The sequence below is a fragment of the Brachypodium distachyon genome, chromosome 5, assembly GCF_000005505.3.
Source record: "Brachypodium distachyon strain Bd21 chromosome 5, Brachypodium_distachyon_v3.0, whole genome shotgun sequence".
NCBI lineage: Eukaryota > Viridiplantae > Streptophyta > Magnoliopsida > Poales > Poaceae > Brachypodium > Brachypodium distachyon.
In genome coordinates, this window is record NC_016135.3 from 5061448 (window position 1) to 5082484 (window position 21037).

The 21037-nt window shown below is 43.4% G+C and overlaps 1 protein-coding gene and 1 long non-coding RNA gene across 3 annotated transcripts; one reads left to right on the forward strand and one right to left on the reverse strand.

The window, feature by feature from the left end:
• Positions 1–344: 344 nt before the first annotated feature.
• On the reverse strand, positions 345–3451 carry LOC100841305 (cysteine-rich receptor-like protein kinase 10). Of its 2 annotated transcripts, none has more exons than XM_010241422.3 (7): positions 2548–3451; positions 2315–2425; positions 2031–2203; positions 1601–1811; positions 1150–1393; positions 917–1004; positions 345–833 (listed from the first exon to the last, which is right to left on the reverse strand). In XM_010241422.3, the coding sequence occupies exons 1-7, from the start codon at positions 3401–3403 to the stop codon at positions 531–533; spliced, it is 1986 nt and encodes a 661-aa protein (XP_010239724.1). In that variant the 5' UTR covers positions 3404–3451; the 3' UTR covers positions 345–530. The 2 variants fall into 2 exon arrangements, with proteins under 2 accessions (XP_010239724.1, XP_003581418.1); XM_003581370.4 differs by having other exon boundaries at positions 357–833; positions 917–1067; positions 2548–3444.
• A 6761-nt stretch (positions 3452–10212) lies between these two features.
• On the forward strand, positions 10213–10971 carry LOC112269459. Its single transcript, XR_002961308.1, has 3 exons — positions 10213–10532; positions 10624–10723; positions 10795–10971. It is a non-coding gene; the product is annotated as an uncharacterized LOC112269459 (long non-coding RNA).
• The last annotated feature ends 10066 nt before the right edge of the window (positions 10972–21037 follow it).

Sequence of the window (21037 nt, forward strand, 5' to 3'; positions counted from 1 at the left end):
ATACAGAGCCAAAATTAATCACCTGGAATCGCCCACTGACTTTGGATGGCTCTGGAAGTCCTACTGTCAACTGAAACACAAATTCTTCGGTTGGATGCTACTCATCAACCGTCTCAATACAAGAGCCATCATATGATTGTGTCTTATGTGGGGTGTCTCATTTAGAAACCAGAGATCACTTGTTCTTCCACTGTCCGTTTGCCAAAGCTTGTTGGTCTTACCTCTGCGCTAGTCCGTTTGCCAAAGCTTGTTGGTCTTACCTCTGCGCTAGACACTCCATTGCCGAATGTGCATTCAAATGTGGAACAGCTCGAGATTATCACCCTGGGGGCATGGAGCATTTGGAAAGTTCGAAATGACTTCATTTTCAACCAACGAATTCCCAGCCTCTACAGATGCTCACTGTACAAAGTTTTCATTTTTATTACGATACAGAGACCCAAAAAATGCACTATATATGATACAGAGACCCAAAAAATGCACTATACAACATCTACGTTATCATCAAACCTACATTGTCTCAGCAAAAACTATCTAGCAGTTGTGACAGATATGGTCAAATCATTAACACTGCATGACTGAGTACCAGTGGACGCCTCTTCATTGCCTACCCTTAAATTGAAATATGCTGGGTGCTTAGTCTCACGTAGGATCATAGTCTTGCTGCTTAGCATTGCAACAACGTCCAACATGGTCGGTCGATCTGCTGCATTCTCTTGTACACACAACAGTGCAATGTTAATACACCTCATTATTTCTTCAGAGTGACTCTTTGGATTCAATGACGCATCAACGATTTCGATCCATCTGCCCTCCTCCCATAGCTGCCAAGCCTGTTGAAATTCATCACATACTTAGGACACCAGATAAACAAAGCATTTTTCTTTCCATGTTATATGGATATCTATGAACTCACATATCCAAGGATATTGATGAAATCTCCACATTGATTGCTACCAGAATTCCTTTTCCCACTTAGGATCTCGAGAATTAAGACGCCAAAGCTGAATACATCGGATTTGACAGAGAAGAGGCCCTCAGACGCGTACTCGGGAGCCATGTAGCCACTAAAATGACGTTATAATATATGTTCAAATCACTGCATGGTATATGAATGCTCACAAGTGGACTAATTAAAAGGGAACTTACTATGTACCAACCACTCTTCTTGTAGTGTTTCCTTCGTCAGTAGCATTTGAGCTGAATATTTTTGCTAGTCCAAAATCTGAAATTTTAGGATTCATTTTGCTGTCCAAGAGAATGTTGCTTGGTTTAAGATCACGATGTATGACACACAGCCGAGAGTGCTTATGTAGGTAAAGAAGTCCTTCCGCTATTCCTTCTGTGATTGCAAGGCATTTGTTCCAATCCATCAAAGCTTTTTTATCTTCATCTGGACATGAACTAAATGTTAGCACAACAGAGAATAAAATTATCTAAAGAAACAATCAGAAGTTGGACATCCCAATTAATAAAGGAGTGTAATTATGCACGTAAAGGGGCTGGTGTAAACAATATGCTGAGATATTTCAGTAAAAATTTTTTTGCATCATATGATAAACAATATCTAATTTATAAATTTGGAAATGTAAATATGTACCAAAGATGAAGAAGTCCAAGCTTTTGTTCGGCAAGTATTCATAGACCAGTATTTTCTCCTCTCCTTGAGAGCAACATCCCAAGAGCCTAACCAAATTCCTGTGTTGAAGTTTGGCTATGAGCTGAACTTCATTTTTGAACTCTATGAAACCTTGTCCTGAATGTGAAGCAAGTCTCTTAACTGCAATCTCCATTCCATCAGGAAATTGGCCCTAGGGAAAAAAATTGTAAGAAGATCTTTAATGATATTATGCCACAATCAATTGCTTTCAAATGGTCAGGTTAATTTATACTCAGTAGTTCCCAAGCATGTTTGGGACGCCAGTACTTTTTGTTTCTTAAGAATATGTATGATGAAAATTTGACAGACATAATCTATTTCTGTATTGAATAGTTAACGAGGATTATATAACGGTATTATATATATGTACCTTATATACAGGGCCAAATCCACCTTCTCCAAGTATGTTTTCTTCGGAGAAGTTACATGTAGCCTCCAATATCTGCTGAAAGTCGAAAACTGAAAACTCTGCTTCCATTTCCCAAAGTAGTTCATCTCCTCCTTTCAACTTGCGAGCACGCTTTCCGTGTGACCTCACTTTCCCTAAAAAATTGAGAATTCCCGAAATCTATCTCTTTAATTACACGATTCTTCAGTGCAGTACAGTGCAGTATATTACCTGATCATGAGCATTTTAGTAACTAATTTACGCACCTTTTGTGTACCTCCTTCTGAGGCGACGATAGTAAAGGATAAAGCCGAAAGCAACTAGTGCTACAGGAGCAGCCACAGATATAGCAATGACCCAAGGTCTGACTCCATTTCCTTCAGAATTAAACATCCAGAAATTGTTTGTTCATAAGTAATAATAGTAACATCCAGAAATGATTTGAATAGAAAATGATTTGGAAACTAAAACGAATTTGGTTCACCATAGTATAACTTACTCTTGCCTGTGGGACCCGTGGCTGGCGGCGCCGGAGTTACGCCGGACGACGGACGGATCCGGCGCATCGATTCGCCGTTGTAGAACATGAAGGCCTCGAACCTGATGTTGCAGCGCAGCACGAGGATCCTCCCTCCCTGGCGCACGGCCGTGGTGTCGTTGACCATGGCGACGAGCCGCTGGAGGCACGCGAGGCAGTCCCCGGCGGGGAGGTCCGGCGTGCACTGCGCCAGCGAGAAGAGCGTGGGGATGTCGCTGCTGCCCGAGTCCATGGTCACCGTGGCGAACCGCCTGACGGCCGCCGCCGCGGCGTCACGGGCCGTGGCGTTGAGAAGCTCGCGGACATCGGCGGCGACGGCGGCGGCGTCGCCGGGGATGCTCTGGCCGTTCCAGAACTGGAACAGAGTGGATCCGTCGGCGGCGGCGATGGCGGCCGGGGTGAGGCCGAGGAAGGCGGCGTCGGGGGAGAAGCCGAGGAGGCACCCTGGGCGAGAATCGGAGTCGTTGTACTCGAAGTAGACGGCGGCAGCCCTGGCGTTAGGGCAAAGCTCCTGCGCGTAGCGGAACGAGTCGGCGATGCAGCCGCCGCACGAGGCGGTGGCGTTGCTGTCGGCGGCGGTGTCGCCGCGGCAGAGAGCGAGCGCGTGGACGGCGTCGGGGGATTGGCCGGCGGTGGCCGTGGCGAAGAGGGTTGGGGAGGAGGAGGCGTTGAGGGGGAGCGCGGCGGCGAGGAGGGAGAGGTTGGAACTGTAGGTGCTGTTGGCCGTGTAGTTGCCACCCTTGCCACAGACCTTCCCCGTTGCCGATGCCGATAGCGGCATCAGGAGGAAGCTCAGGAGGAGCACCACGCCTGCCATGCTAATCCAGTAATCCTCTTGCCGCCTAATTGGCACCGATGGATTGATATCATTTCACTTGGAAAATTTGAAAAGGAAGATTAATCCGGGACTGGCCTGTTGCTTTCAGCACTGACTCGGACGGTAATTTTGTTTGATTTGAAACCATCAATTACGGCGTCACAACGTTCTTGCATATGTAAATTGGTTATTCACTGGGTCTTTGCGCAGGACCCGGCCGCCCGGCCGGCAGGAATAGAAGACCCTCACTTGAAAACGAAATTTAATTTTCTTGTCCTGGGATGACAGAATACACTTCAGTTTTGTCTTGTACGTTTGATGAATTCTTCCAGCTATCCTGGTGTGGATACCTGAAGATACCCGAGACAAGTTGTACTTTAAGGCCGATACGCGGCAAAGACGGCGTACAACCTCTCTTTTCCTTCTCTCAAGGCGAGTAAGTTATGTTGCCGGCAGCCATCCAGAACCTATGAAACATTATTTGGAAGCTTACTACGAAAAATGCAAGTTCTTTGTTCAGCTCCTTGTCCTGCAAGGCTGCTTAGTGACTTGCCACGAGTCAGTTTCACTCCTTATACCGACGCCACCTTGATCTTAGGGGGACAACAGATGATCTGCACTTACTGACCATTGCTCGTGCTCGTCGCTTTGCCAGAAGGAGTGTGATTGGTAAAAATCCATCATCTTCTGGGCTCCTTTTGGTACCTCAAAAAATGGTAGCATAAGAGCAAGATTAATAGGTTAGCCTGTTGTTGGCTATAAGGTTGTGCCATGTTACTTAAAGCTTTCCTAATCAAACATTAGTACAATATAGACTGTCTATTAGGTTAGCTTTGTGAGTATTTAAGTATTTAAGTATTTAATGGTTCCATATACTTCTACCAGCGAAAAGAGGATCAAGCTATTAAAAAATGAAAGCAAAGATGCAACTCTCAGCCTATCGCTAGTAGCTGGTGGCAAGCGAGCTATTTTCTCCTTAGGGCTTGAGCTACAGCCAGCAACTATTCAAGTGCCAGCATCCCTCTCTCCCCCTTTTTTTCCTCCACATGGCAAGTACTATATCGTGCTGACTAGGCTCTATTATTCTTGCTCTAAATATTGCTAGGCTAGTTTTTTAGCCGAGAACAACGCTAACCATGACTAGATGTTTGTTGTAACTTCCCTCATCCAACTCTCAAGCTTCTTCCTGAACCGGTCCTCGATCCCTCTCCATTATGTGTTCAGCAATATAAGGTCATGGATGGAAATCCCAAGATATCGAAATGGGAAAGAGCCTACACAACAGCGTAGCAGTTTCATGTAACGGTCCTCTAGGTTGGCAACCTTGCCAAAATCCCAAAACAGATCAAGACTTCGCTCTTACGAAAACTTGATCCTCAGATCGAACAACTACTCAAAAACATAAAGGAGTGTATTCATAAATTTAACTTGCTCCAAGTCATGCTCCATGAACATGATAGTGTCATTGGTGTATTGAAAGATGGACACGGTACCTTCCATCCACAAGATGAGGTATGATCCCATTGGGGTAGCCCTTCTCTTTAGCCCGCTCTATTATATTAACACCGCCAAGATATCTACAAGAATGTTTTAACAGTACAAGAGACATCGGATCACCTTGACGCAAACCATTTTGTGTCTTGAAATAGTGGCAGATGTCGTCATTGGCTTTTACGCCCGTGCTCCCCCCCTACAACGAAGCTCTCTACCTAACTATGCCATCCTTAGAGTTTGTTGAAGGAGTGACAAATTGACTTTGCCATAATCATTACTGAAGTCAATTTTAAGAAGGGATTTTTATTTCTGTGCCCTCGTCTCCTTAGCCTTGCTCAGAAATAACCAAGGCTGAAACCACTCCTCGCTTCTACACTTGGGCGATCTGCGTTTTCCTCGCAAATACCCTTACGGCGCACCAGGTAACGTTCAATCGGGTTTGACCATCCGATTCTGACGTGTGGGCCGCAACGTGACCTGACAGGCGGGTCCGGGGGAGGGTTCTGCCGTGTGGGGCGACGCGGAAGCAAGCAAAGCGGGCAGGGGCTTAACGGGTCGCAGGAGTTGACATGTGGGCCAAGGCTCGGGATGACACGTCGGACGAGTGCAGACTGGCAGGAGGGGCTGCTTGACAGGCGGGCCGAAGGTAGAATGACAGGTGGGGCCAAAAATGCCCCAGCGTGCTCACGCCACCTCATCTATACCCCGACCAATTTGTCCTAAAAAATCCCAAGAAATCTCGACCAGTCCCTTTCCCCAACCACAAAGAACCCTAAATCGACGGCCGACGGCAATGTCGGGCACTAATCCTCCTCGTTACCACTCCTCGCTTTGAAGCTGCCGCACATTCGGTGCGATGTTCTATCGAGGGCAGCCTGATTTCTGTCCCGAGGTGGCCGAGCTTGTGCTCTCACGCACCTCAGGGATGGAAGAGAAGCAAGCCCGGCTGCGAGGTAAAACCCTCATGGCTACTGTCCATTGGGGCTCTGCGGGGAATCCGCCGGCCACTTCCACTAAAGACATCAGGGCAGCTATCGAGAAGAAGGGCTACATCAGAGGTGGATTTAGCATCAAGGTATGTCCTCCACCAAGCCACTATTTGATTCAATTTCAGTCAGACAACGAATGCACGGAGGTGTTGTCTCAATCGATGCACATCCGATGCCTTGCCGGCTATATCTCGTTTAGGTGCTGGAACTCTATATTCTGGGGAGCGGAATCAAAACTTCCCTTTAGCTGCATTCTTAGCTTGGATGGACTAATGGAGGATGCGCAAGACACATAATTTGTGAAGAACTTGGTTAATCAACTAGGCGGCGAGTTCATGGATTATGTGATTCCTGTTGATCCGCGCTGCGTGAAGCTCAGGGCATGGATGCGTAGTTCAAATAACATCCTGAAGCGGTTGAAGATTAGAGTGCCAATGATAGCCATGCAACCCCCTCCTCTGCACACTGCATATAATGGCGAGGACAGTGATGATTCTGATCCATTTGCATCGCTCGTAGCTCCAACAAAAATAAGGGCAGTTACATTCAACGTGATTGTGCATGTCCATGAAGTGGTTGATACGTTTCCTCTTCTCACTGATGGCATGGAACAGCACAACACTGACTACTCAGATTCTTCAGATGAGGACCCTTTTACTGACTATGGTGGTTCTGGTCTACCACCTGAAGATATCACTCGCGTCCATGAGTTCCCCTGTTTTGTTGGAACTGTGGTTAGTGAAATTCCTCCGGGAGAAGGGGCTAAACAATGTTGAAGTTGTGTGTTTTGGTAATAGTGGTTCCCTTAGTAGTCTGTTGTCTGAATGTTAGTGGCACGTTATCTATGTATTTCTGGTCTGAACACTACCAATTTGTACTTCCCTTTGTGCTGATGCAGAGCAGCCTGTTGCTCTTTATGACTTTATCTGAACCTTGACATGTACTGTTATTGGCACTTCTCATTACTTGTGATTTTCTTTCCTAATTAATTTGTGATTGCAAAAAGGGAATCTCCATGAAAATTGATGCACACAGGCCAAATTTCAGCTTCATATGAGATAGTTGACTATTGTTGAACAGGAAGAATTTTGCCAGCTTGTATTGTCTTAGCACACCCAAAAGGGCAATTTTCAAGGAAGATTCAAAATTCAAATTCCTCCGAATTTATTTCTAATTGCACGAATGGAATCCGAATGAAAATTTGTGCAAGTTTGACAAATTTTGATTTCATTTGACAAAGTTGACTATTGTTGACGAGCTACTTTGACCTCCATTAGCATACCCAAATGGCAAATGGATGGCAAAGTTGTAGAAAGATCAAAATGAAACTCTAAACCAATTGACATCTGATTGCAACAGAATTAGCAAATTTGGCAAAATGAGCAAATTTGATCCATTCAAAATCCATTGAAGGGACGCACACGCAGGATTCTAGGGGCCTATTTGTAAGGGATCCCTATACATCAAGGGCGTATGTACAAATAATGCCCCCCCTCTCTCTTCCCCAACCACAACCTGGCCTGCACAACCTGCACCCAAGAGTCACCTAGCCCTTGCAGTCGCCGCTGCCGCCTCATCCCTACTATCAAATCTTGTCTCAGCCACTAAATCGTTCGCGCAGTCTGGTAAGTACATACGAATTGCAACTCTTAGACCAAGGGATTGCCCCAATTTCTCCCCTGGACCGAACCCTAAGACCCTCTGTTCCTGTTCCGCAGAGATGGGGTGCAGTGTTACCAAACGAAATCGGTGCATCAGTGGACAAGGTGATAATTTCCAGGGATTCTATCTTGTGGGGTTCAGTGTTCAATCTCATGGTTTGTTAACTTCACGTCTATCCCTTTCGTTTTCCTTTTTCCTTTTGTAGTTCAATATGAGCTTGCAGCAGCCTCAAGATGAGAAATCTGTGTTGGTTAAAGAGATTTGTACTCTGGAATCAAAGGTCAACAAGGAGCAGATGAAGAACCAAAAGTTAGCTGCTGACAATATGGTCTTGGAAGTTGAATTGGCTTTCCAGGACCAAGTGATAGAGGTTCTGGACAAGAAGATTGAGCAACATGATAAGAAGATTCAGGAGATGAAAGATGAGCAGACAAAAAAGCAGGAAGAAGATTGACGAACTAACAATATGTTTTTGTGAGATCGAGATAGGCAATCAGAGGGAGGGGGGTGAATGATTGCGCGGAAGCAAATTAAAACTTTTCCCGAAATTTCAAATCCTAAATCATCTTTCTGTCCGTGATAGTAAAACAGCCGTAACTTTTGATTGGATGAACCAAAAAATAAGTATGAGTATGCAAAATAAAGGTATTAACATTACCTAACCAACGCAATAAGAATCAGCTCAATCAGACATACCAATCAAAAGACATGATCAAAATAGTAACAGCTGACAGAAAGTTACGAGAATTAATCTATAATCGATTTCGAGGAATAACAAGAAAGATGAAGTAATCGTAATCTTTTTTTGATCTCGTGAGAAACCTGCATCAAAGTATTATGAACTTGTGATAAATCTGCAGCAAAGTGTTAGAAAGATCTAGCACGAAAAATTCACGAAAATCCGAGAAGAACAGAGATGACACCGCCAACAAATCTCTTTATTACAACGATGTCAATCGATTACAAAAGATGCGATCATGCATCCAAGAACTCTCCAAGGATTGATCTAGATCCAAAGATCTGAGTTCCCTCACGTCCTTGCCAAACCCTAGCCTAGACGCCCTCTATTTATAAGGGAAAATTCGCGAATCTAAACCGAGTCCGAATCCAACACGAACTCCTCTGTCCCGGTCGGTATTCTACCCATGGGGCCCGCATACAATCTCGGATTGAGATGACTCCAAAAGAAAAGTTGTTTGTCTCGACGACGCGCACAAATTTCATGTGGATCACTTTTCCATCGGACGTGACACTACTGTTTAATATTTACACGGTTCTCATCCAGCCACGGCTGGACCTACATGTATTCACGTCGATGCCACTTCATGCCATCAACTCTTCTTGTGATGTCTTCAAAACACGACCATCACGTGTCGAATATCTTCAATCAGTATAAACAACGTACGACAAACCGGTGCCCTCCCGGATCATCGTAGCCTTCACTTCCATTGTTCGTTTGCACGAACGTTCTGCATGACCTTGATCCTCGACATCAGCTTCTCCCAAGCTTCGTCCCTCGATCCCGTCATCGACCACGTTCCTCTAGCTCCGGCAACACCTGAAAGCGAACACACAAATAACCAGTACGAGCACAAGTCCACGACTTGACTCAGGGTAACTCACGCCATGTTTTCACATAAGAAACTATATTATCCAAAGTATCCACATCAATGTTTCATTTAAAACACTTGTTAATGTTACACATCACCTATGATTTTACAGTTTTGCTGCTTTCTTGAGTGTTGCTCTGGCTTTCGGAGCTGTTTTCCCTATTCTAATTCGCTGAGAAGCTGTAGTCTCGGTGTTTCTTGGGACTGTAATGTTAAGGATCCCTTACTGTTTTGAATCCCGTTTTCCTTTTTCAGTTTGTGGCAGTGTGGTTAAATGTGAGTGATATAGCGTTCTATTTTCTATTTTCAATCCTTGAAGGGATCCAATCTTTGGAACTCTAGTGTGTTGTATCTTATTGAGAGCATGAATAAAGATGTGTGGCAGCTTTGTGTGTTGTTCAAAACATGTAACTAGCAATCTGTCATTTGAAATTTGGGAAATTTTGGGATGACCAACAAAGGAACAACAAATTTGCAACAACAAACAACTACATACACCAAAATGATTTCAAGTCTCACACATACATAGGCACCACATTGCTTAGATGTCTTAGTCAGAAGGGATCCCTAGACACAAAAGACATAGATAGGTAGAGTTCACATTTCATAGCTGAGAACTAAATCATCCCCTAAATCAACAGTGCCGACTACTATGCTTCATACAAGCTCAATGCTGCGCAAGGTTCTGAACGCCCCGTCTCCTCTGTTGGCAATCTCCATCATTCCTTCGCCAAACTGATCCAAGCGCAAGCCACCACCGTGCCGACAATCGCAAAAGCAATTGACCTGAGCCCAAACGCAACAGTTGTTCCCAATAACTCTACAAACTTAAAGCCGAAGAGTTCTTCGCATTCTCGTGGACTCGCACGTCGCTGTCACGGTTACTGTAGCATAATATAATTACAACCAGATTGCCACCGCCGGTTACTGTAGTTTTGCTGGGCGATCCGATTTTGGGTTGGTCGGCGGCGTGGCTTCTGGCGAGGTGCGCATGCGTACCGATGCCGGCGACGCATGTTAGGCCTGGTGCGCTGGCGTTTTTAGAGGGTTCCAGAGCCTGTGCGCTGGCGTGCTCGAGTCGGTGATCGTCGTTCTGGTGCCTTCCACGCCGTCAATATATAGGGCGCCACTGGGCGTCGTCGATATCGCCCGAAGCTCTGCGCATCTTTGTTCCTTCTTGGCTATTCCCTGTCGGCGCCCCTGCTCTTTTTCTTCCGCGCTGCTTGGCCTTTCTTCTTTGTTGGCTGGGGCTCGTGGCAGCCGGCTTCGTTTAGGGTTTCGCTCGGCTTCGGCGGTTGCTCTTGGTGCGTTTTAGCATCCGCCGGATTTGTTGATTTCTGAATCTAGGGTGTTGCTGCTCCGTCGCAGTTGCAGGTACGTTTTCTCTGGTGATTTTTCGATGTTGCTGCCCGCGAGTTGCTGTTGGTGGTTTGAGGAATTGAGGATGTGTTTCTTCTGTGTGCAGGTCGCTCGTCGTTTGAGGTTCTCGTTGCCAAACACTGCTAGAGGTGCGTTTCTTCTCTGCACAGATCGCACTTTGTTTGGCTGGAGCAACGCTACGAGAGGTGTGTTTTGTTTTTCCATGATTTCTGATTGGATCCACGATGGTTCAATCTTGGATTGAGCGGTCTAGCAGGTGCTGTCATGTGCAGGAGGAGAAGACCGGGTTGCCTAGGCTGGACACCAAGAACAAGAATAAGGCTAGAGATGGGAAGAAATGAGTGGCACTGGATCCGACCCTGTGACAATTTCTAATGGTTCTGTTCAGCTAAGATTGTCAAATGCAATTCCAAGAGAAAAAGGGAAACGTTGCCTTTTGGGGTGTGTGTGTGGGGGGGGGGGGGGGGATTTGCTTTAAGGTGAAAGTTGTTCATGTAAATTTTTAGAGTAAATTCCACTTTTTACCCTCAAGATTCATTTTCCTTTTGACAAGTTATACTAGTGGGGATTCCATTTACCTTGAAGGTGATTATGTGCCTTTCTTCCTTGTTGTTTCTTCTGCAATGATATTTTTGCCCCAAAACATAGTTAAATCTGAAAGACATGGCCCATCGTTTTTTTCTCAAATGATTTTTTTTCCAGAACATAGTTAAATCTGAAAGACATGGCCCAACAAGGTTTGCTCTGTTTTGGAACCAAACAATAAATAGCTTACGGGCCAGATGATTTAATCAGCAATCGGCATGTTTCAGTGATTTCACTGCAAGTTAGGTTTCAGCTGGTGTTCCTTTTTCCCTTCAGTTTTGTTAATTCTGCAGAGAGGTGGATTTGATGGCAATGCCATGTCACTGGAGTTAGAAATTTGGTTCTATTCGTTGGCCTTTGTTTTTTGTAACATGTATGGTCTCTGCTGTGCGTAAAAACACTTGTGCTGTTGTACATGACATTATAAAATTACTAAAGCATCATCCGTATTTTGTGTAGTGTTTACATAGGATTGTCTTGAAAGGACTCTAGCAGGTTCTCAAGTACAGTTATGTTCGATGGAAAAGGAAGTTCTGAATAGTTGGTCTCATGTTGATCCTGGTACATTCCGAGTCCGGGGATCTAGCTATATCAGGTAATTAAATATATATACTCCCGGAAAAACCATTCCATACATAAATAATGCTGGCAATTTTCATACGCAAATACCCCGTCCAAGTGTCCAACTAATGCCACATCACCATTTCTTCCTCAGTAAAAAGTCAAGAAAAAAATTCTACGATAAATTCAGCAACAAATATGTTCCGATCGATGGGACAGCAGCGCGGCAACGCGCGCGTACACACCTAGTAGTGTAGAGAGCGCGCGAGCAAGCTCCTTTTCTGATGCAAATCCGGCACGGGAGAGCTCCATCAGTGGGTCAATCGGTCCCCCAACCAAAGCTAGACAAAGGTGGCGCCCTTTGGTGCTGCCGATGAAGGCGGCTCTCTCGTCCTCTCAAAGTTCGGCGCCTGGAGAATGACCCGCAACATCACGACCAACCTGAAACTGGAAGTTAGCAGTACCGTAGGTGAGGTGGTAGCGTTGGGGCAGATTCGTGAATGCCGCAGTGCCGAGTCCGAGGGAGGCAGCCGCCGATGCCAATTTGACAAGGGCCCAGGGAGCGACGGATTTCAACCGATATTGCTCGCCGGTGAAGTTGGCGAGCAAGACCAACTCGCTGGCCGGCTTCTTTGACCGCTTCTTGGAGGCCCGCTTCTTGGGATTTCTCTTGGCGGTGGGCGGCGGCTTCGCAGCATGACCACATGAGCAGCAGCCATGGGTCGGAGCAGGGGGCGGAGCACGGGCATTTGCACGCGCAGTCCGGGCGATGGCCCCCATCGGAGAGACGAGCTAGCAGCTTGGTTAGGAAGTCTCGGAGTTGGCTACAGCTGTCGGCCATTGCTAGGGTTTGGAGTTTGGCGGCGGCGGCAGGGGAGGGTGGACCGGTGGAGTAAATGGAAGGCCAGATTTCTTGCTGCAGAAGAGAAAAGGGAAGGAGTCTTGCAGGGAAGGAAGGATTCGAAAATCCTTAGCTAGCAGCCGCCGACCATGGTTTAGTATGCCTAAGCTCATATCATCATGTCACATCGGAGAAGAAGCTTGGGTACTGGTGTAGTGGGCCCGGAGGAGGTGGAGCGATTTAAAAAAAGTTGGCCCGTCTACAGGAGGCACGGGCAATGCGCGGGGCCATGGCTCATTTTAATTGCGCGAGTGGGGATCGAACACGGCTCAGCCGAGTACAGAACAGGAGCAGTAACCAGAAAAAATATATTGATAGAATCTATCCATGAAGAGTAGAAAGTCTAATTATACAGACAAAATGATTATACGGGGACTGCCAAACGAGATGAGCTTTTATACATGCCACGTAAAGAAGTGATTGGATGGACTTGTGTTGAGTCGTGTAGTGCAAAAAAGTAGCAATGGGATCCCTATAGCAATAGTTCGGACGTAGCCCCACAATAGAAGCAAGAGAAAAGGCATTGAGTGTACATATGGGTGCAAAAGTTGTTCTACACGTGGTGAAGCATAAGCTCTAACGAATTGCAACTTGCAATACCATGAGTAATATGCTACTGGTGGTTATACTCTTGGGCTGAAGTTTGAAATCTATAACCACGATTGTATTGACAACTTCATCTCATCATATCATTAGTTGCATTAATTAATTCGAAGAATTGAGAATATATAGGTTCCATGTCACTCGGGCTTCCCCACATTAGATAAGTTGAACATGTAATAAAGCAACCAATGATATATGTGATCCTCTAGATGACAATATAGGCAAATGAACATGTATATGTGATCCTCTAAGAAGACAATATAAGCAAGGCAAAGTATTGTGTAGAGGGCATTCATGTAATAAAGCAACCAATGATATATGAGATCCTATAAGATGACAATAATGAGTAAATGAACATGTATTGCTTTCCTCTAAGATGAGAATATAGGCAAGGCATAAAGCAGCCAATTATATATGGCATATAGCAACCAATGATATATGGGATCCCTTGATATATTGTGAACTCGTATATTTAAGGGAATCCCTATATATAAAACCGATCCGATCATATGATCTCTCATGTCCTTGAGACGAGAACGGTACGGATCATTTACTCAGCACACACGAAACACATGCTCACGAAGAGGAATACATAGATAGTAGGGTATATCATATGATTACACGAAGAGGGACACACATGGTCACGAAGAGCTATTAGTGTCGAATGAAGAGTACTGTCAGTGGTGGGTGCTTGGCTGAACCGACACCGATGACATTGTACAAAATTTAGGGAATCTCTCACATCCAGCATGAAAAAGATTTACAAGAATCATCCCATAAGATTTGTATAGTGTTGTGCATACATCCTTGATGTTCTGTACAAATTTCAGATTTTTTTGGAGTTCAAAAAGTATTTTTAGTGCATTCTTTCAATTTCAAGCCTTTTCTTCCAACAATTCAAAAACCAAGGAATCTTAACACAAAACAATGTGCAACCAAAGAACAAAAGTTGTGGTTTAACCATGTGAGTCCAACAAACTTGGATTGCACAGGGTCCAAATGAATTTGAATCCTTTTTGCACATCATCTCTTGTGTTCCCCTGATCTGCCCATTGGAAAAAATTATAATAATAGGAATATTATCTGGAAAATTCTAAAAACTTGCATGGGCTCTTCATTTGTCACTATATGTCACCACAAAAAAATTCATATGAAAAACAAGTAGTCATCATATGCATGATGTTCAAAGTAGCACATCTCTCAGAGATGTTTTAGAAACTCTAAAGGAGATCGTTGAATATTTGATCCATATTTTGGAATTCAATCACAATAGTTTCTCCAAATGAACTTAAACTTTGCACACTAGCCAAAAATGCCTAGTAAAATCACTATCTCAAAGTTTGTTTAATCTGAAGTGTTTTGCTATTTTTTGAATTTCAAATTCAAAATATTTAGGGAATCTCTCACCTCAACCATGACAAAGATTCACAAGAATCATCCCATAAGATTTAGGGAGGATTTATATAGTGTTGTGCGTACATCCTTGATGTTATGTAATAATTTCACATTTTCTGGAGTTCAAAAACTATTTTTTAGTGCATTCTTTAAATTTCAAGCCTTTTCTTCCAATAATTCAAAAACCAAGGAATCTTAACAGAACTCAATGTGTAACCAAAGAACAAAAGTTGTGAACCATGTGAGTCCAACAAACTTGGATTGCAAAGGGTCCAAATGAATTTGAATCCTTTTTGCACATCATCTCTTGTGTTTCCCTAATCTGCCCAATGGGAAAAATTACAATAATAGGAAATATTATCTGGAAAATTCTAAAAACTTGCATGGGCTCTTCATTTGTCACTATATGTCACCACAAAAAAATTCATATGAAAAACAAGTAGTCATCATATGCATGATGTTCAAAGTAGCACATCTCTCAGAGATGTTTTAGAAACTCTAAAGGAGATTGTTGCATATTTGATCCATATTTTGGAATTCAATCACAATAGTTTCTCCAAATGAACTTAAACTTTGCACACTAGCCAAAAATGCCTAGTAAAATCACTATCTCAAAGTTTGTTCAATCTGAAGTGTTTTGCTATTTTTTGAATTTCAAATTCAAAATATTTAGGGAATCTCTCACCTCAACCATGACAAAGATTCATAAGAATCATCCCATAAGATTTAGGGAGGATTTATATAGTGTTGTGCATACATCCTTGATGTTAGGTACAAATTTCACATTTTCTGGAGTTCAAAAACTATTTTTTAGTGCATTCTTTCAATTTCAAGCCTTTTCTTCCAATAATTCAAAAACCAAGGAATCTTAACAGAACTCAATGTGCAACCAAAGAACAAAAGTTGTGTTTGAACCATGTGAGTCCAAAAAACTTGGATTGCAAAGGGTCCAAATGAATTTGAATCCTTTTTGCACATCATCTCTTGTGTTTCCCTAATCTGCCAATGGGAAAAATTACAATAATAGGAAATATTATCTGAAAAATTCTAAAAACTTGGATGGTCTCTCTATTTGTCACTATATGTCACCACAAAAAAAATCATATGAAAATCATGTATTGATCATATGCATGTAGTTCAAAGTTGCACATCTCTCAGAGATGTTTTAGAAACTCTAAAGGAGAGATGTTGGATATTTGATCCATATTTTGGAATTCAATCACAATACTTTCTCCAAATGAACTTAAACTCTGCACACTAGCCACAAATGCCTAGTAAAACCACTATCTCAAAGTTTGTTCATGTCTGAAATGTTTGCTATTTTTTGAATTTCAAATTCAAAATATTTAGGGAATCTCTCACCTCAACCATGACAAAGATTCCCAAGTATATCTAAGCCAAAGTATCTCTCAACTCGGCCTCGTGGAAGTATGTATAAGCATAGTTGAACTTCAAAATTGTAACTTTCATCATGACATTTCATATGACGTCCTTATATTTGGTTTTAGTAGAAAATGGATATAAAAAGGTGCTCTTTCTATTCTCTTGCGTACTAAAACTAAGGACAACCCATATTTGTACCTTGGGACTTTTACCTTTCTTGCATCACAATGATGCGAATCACTTTTCCAATCGAAATGCTTCGAAATCCTCCGAGTGATTGGAAATAGAAATAATAGGGGAGTGATCTAAAGGGATTTGAACATCAAACACAAGTTAACACAAGAGTACATGGTAGTCATGAACCATATAGTCGTGATTTCACCAAGAATAGTGATCCAAAGGGATTTGAATTTCGAGCTTCAGTTAACACAAGATTACATGGCACGCATGAACTCCATTTTCACGTACAATGATTTCGGATCCATTCATGCAGAGAAATTTCGTATCCATCTTTGTGAAACTAGTTCACACATGGTACAAAGAGAAGAAATAACAAGATGAAAAATTGGTGTGGTTGACAGGTGGGGCCTTGTGAGGTTTCCTTTATAAAACCGATCCATGGCGTTTGACCTAGCCATCCTGCCTCGCCCATCATTCCACCGAGCCCTCCGCCTCCACTTCTCTTGACCGACCCCGCCCCTCACTGAACTTTCATCGCTGAAGTGAAACCGGGCCTCGACGCCATGGCTGGAAAAGAGGTAACCTGCTAGCCCTTATTTCCCCCCTTTTAGACTAGATTTTGTTGGCGCGCGGTAGATCCCTTTCTTTTCTTTCTAAATCGATCCCTTGGTCTTAATCTATGCGCATGTGCGATGAATCGGTCGATTCTGTGGTCCATCGTTCCATCCCTTGCTTTCCCCATCACTTTCTGTCGCATGTGCGTTAGTTTAGATCATCGATGCTGGACCACATGAATCCCACCTCTTGCCCATCCTATTTTAGTTGGGATCCCCTTTTAGAAAGGAATCTTCCCCCTAATCTTTCCCACTGTAATCTTTTCACTTTTTTGCAGTCGATTCGTAAATTCGATTTATAGCACTGATTTAGAATAGGCTAACTAATTTTGCAGTCGATTCATAAAATCGATTTATAGTACTGATTTATAGCAAGGATTTCTATTCGTGCTCCCTTTTTAGTGGACCTAATTTTGCACTTAATTTACTTCGAGCTCCCTTTATAGTGGACCTAATTTTGCTGTTGATTCATAAAGTCGATTTATATTACTGATTTATAATAGGCTAACTAATTTTGCAGTCGATTCATAAAGTCGATTTATAGTACTGATTTATAGCAAGGATTTTATTCGTGCTCCCTTTATAGTGGACCTAATTTTGCACTTAATATTTGACCTGCTCACTCTGGGTATTTGGGAACCGCTGCAGAATGGCTATGTTATCTATCCCTTCTGCAATAGACTCGCCTACCCAGGTTTCATGGCTGTCTTCCAGCACAATAGGTACTACGAGCCGGCCGAGCCAGATGCCGGGAATAAGAAGGCCAAGCACGTGGGGCTCTGCTGGTACCTGAAAGCCAATGCACTGATAGAATATGCATACCATGTTGGGGCGATTTGAAGAGATGAAGTAACCTAACGTACTTTTTAGCCTGCTACTACGTAGGGATCCCTACTATGTATGGTGGGATCCCATGTATCAATGATGTTGAACTTTAATGGTTGTCCTTGTCTTAGCCTGCTACTATGTTGGGATGCTAGTATTGTATGAAGGGATGCCTGAACCCTTTAACTTGCACATCGTTTCAAGGTTTTATGTTACCCTTCATGTTAATTTATGTTAATTTGTTGGGATCCCTAATTGGCTCTGTTGTTTGAATCTAAAATGGCATATAAAAATGATACAAATATCCCTAAATTCAAGGGATCCCTTAATTCAACCCGAATCCAAACCGCACAGTTCAATCACAAAGTCTACATGCAGTTCAAGATGTCATCAAAAATGAATTCAAATTCAGAAAGAATTCACTATCTTCTCTTGCTCCTTGTGTTCAACACAGGATTCATTTTCTTGCTCCTTGTGTTCTTGTGAATGTCGCTTTGTGTCGCCTCCTTCTTGATTCTTTTTTGGCTTCGTTACTGGTTCTGGCTCTGGCTCTCGACGTGGTGACGGTGTACTTCCAGTAACAGAATGTACTGTCGCGTTGATTTCTCTGTCTTCGGCCTCTATAGCTTGAAATCCTTCCAGTGCCAGTGCTTCAAATTCATCAGCAGATGTTGTTTGAACACAAGGTTCACCTTCATTTCATGCCCCATAAACTTGGTCAATGGCTCGCCCCCCCCCCCCCTTTTTTTTTTGCCTTTCCTCTGTGTTGCTCCCTTTCCTTTTCGATTTCCTCTCTGCCTACTGATTCTTGAGCTGTTGACAACAGACCAACATATGCAATGAGCAGATGAAAAAATGAAAATGTTGTAAAAAGGGATAGGGGGGAATAGTAGGGAAAATAACCATTAACCTACCAATCTGTACTGACAACTAAACGAAGCTTAGGGGCAGCTTGTGTTTGATGTAGACCCTCTCCATCTATTTCAGCTGCTTCTTCATTGTCCTGTTCTGCTTCTTCAAGTGGCTCATGATCCTCTCCATTTTGTGCACCCCATTGCTCATCTTCTCCAAAAGATGGGTCCACTAGATTTGTACAAAGCCTAGCTATGTGCCCCAGTTGTCCACAACTTTTGCACTTACACCTTCTACGTTCACCACCCTCTGAGCTTGCTCTTATTCTGTTCTTCCTTGGCCTTCCTGCTCGTCTAGTCAAAACTGGAGCATGTAACTTGAAACCTGGATCCACGGTTGTCCATTGCTCTTTCACAACAAAGCAGGCACATTCTCAGCATATGTTGCCTTAAACTTAGTAACAGAGAAGTAATCAGAGACATACTGATCAAACTCACCATCTTCACCACCAAGGCTAGTCATGAAGAATAGTGCATGTATGCATGGCTGTCCTCTGATCTGCCATTACCTGCAACTGCATGTCTTACCAGCTAAATCCACTGGATACCTCCATTCCCTATTTTTACTGTCAGCATAGGTCACCTCAGACTCAAGTGTTGCTCGTCTAAAACATTTCATCCTCAATCGTCTTGACTTGGCATGCGAAGACTTGATCACAGATGGGATAATTACATGGCCAACATATTTGTTTTCTGCAATTATTTTACGGAAATCCATCATTTTCATGATCATCTACCTAATCTTATAAAAAATTTGCCATATCATGAGACCTTTGAATGACTTGATCTTTGCATTGAAGCACTCAGCAAGGTTGCTGGTAACCTAATCTACTTTGCAAATTTCATTAAACTTGCTTCTTAACCAAACCTTTCCATGATGTGAATTCATGTATTCTTGCACCAATGGACTCTCTGAACATAAAACTCTAAGGTGGTGCTCATGCTTCCTCATACACTTTACCCCTGAATTTCTTGGTAAAATTGGTAGCAAGGTGTCTCATACCTTTGCAAGCATCTGTGTGTATAGCCAATCCTGGTGGATGACCAACAATGTTGCGCAAGTTCTGCAAAAACCATACCAACTCTCCTCTGACTCTACCTCCAACACACCAAAAGCTACTGGGAATAGCCAATTGTGTGCATCAACAGCACATGTAGTTACAAGTTGTCATCTCCATCTTCCATTCAGAGCACTGGCATCCACAACCAAATATGGCATGTAACCATCTAGAAACCCTTGCCAGCAAGCCTTGAAACATACAAAAGCCCTCCTGAAGCATTCCTTCTCCTTTCTCCTTGATTTGTATTTGTACTGAACGGTATGCTTGTCAATCTCCACAACACTGCCTGGACTAGCCATCTCAACTTTAGCTTTGTAGGTGTACAACAACTGAAAACTATCATTCCATGGACCATTAATCCTGTCTAGAGCAATTTCCTTAGCATAGAAAATCCTCATATAAGGTATGCTCATCTTATACTTCTCAAAAAGCTTATGGTGTAGTGTTGTTGGACCAAGTGTTGGTTTATCTCTTAGCCACTCCATTATTCAATCGGCCACCCACCTGGTCTTTGCTAATTTGGTTGTGAACTTCTCCCCTCCAGGTGGACAAGTGTGGACATGTTCGTTGATTTTAACCTGAAATAAATACAAGGGATGGAAATTGAGGTCAAGTAAGAATGTATAACAAGGTGACATAAAAGGGAAGAATGATGAGACTCATCAGAACTTTCAAAACTTTTTACCTGAATCAATTTGCATTTTCGCATACGGGACGCATGCAGCCTCCACCGGCACCTCTCATAGGGGCAGTGAACTGTCAACCTACTTGGCTCAATTTTCTCAATCTGAAAATTATTTTGACTGAGAATGCAATATGTAGTAAGTGCATTCCTACAGTCCACCATCGTTTCGAATATGGTACCTGGAGTCAGCTGAGGATTTTCCCTGTCCCACTCCAGTGTAAGCATGTCCTCACCATCATATTTGTCAGGAACCAAGCTGTCAGTGTTCTCCTCTTTCTCTTCTTCGTCAGTGTCATCAAATCTAGCAGTGCGGGTAGGTTCCTCCTGGTATTCTTCTTCCATTGCCTGTAGGCTGAACCTGTCCACCAAATCAGGGTACATAGTCTCATCCTCATCATCTCTTCTAGGGACAGCCTCGTCAGGCTGTGCATCGTCATCTACATCGTTGGCAGCATTGGTCTGGCTGTCACTGCTTGTAGGTTTAGATGGTTTGGACCTAAGAGGAGTGCGGGGACGGGCACTATTAGCAGAGTTTGCTGGATCCCTTTCTCTCTCTCCCTGTTGCTTCCGCCATCGTTTGCTTGGCTGAAGCACATCGATGTGAATTCTACCAAAACAGTGGTTAGCATTCACACCAAAGAAAATTCCCAGATGCTCGTCGCAAGTTAGAGGCTCATATCTCTCCGCAGTTCTGTTGAAAAATTTGAATTCAGCAGCATCTTCCTGGCTCCAGGGATATACAGAAGAGAGCCAATGGCAAAAATCTTTGAAAGATATGGTCGTTTCTACCACCTT

Bases quoted from the DNA above. Each gene is read 5' to 3' on its own strand.
- LOC100841305 (XM_003581370.4), bottom strand. From the start codon at position 3,403: ATGGCAGGCGTGGTGCTCCTCCTGAGCTTCCTCCTGATGCCGCTATCG. The intron at 2,426-2,547 runs GTAAGTTATACT...TTAATTCTGAAG, and splicing joins CACGGGTCCCACAGGCAAGA to GAAATGGAGTCAGACCTTGG. The intron at 1,394-1,600 runs GTACATATTTAC...GTTCATGTCCAG, and splicing joins CTTGGACTTCTTCATCTTTG to ATGAAGATAAAAAAGCTTTG.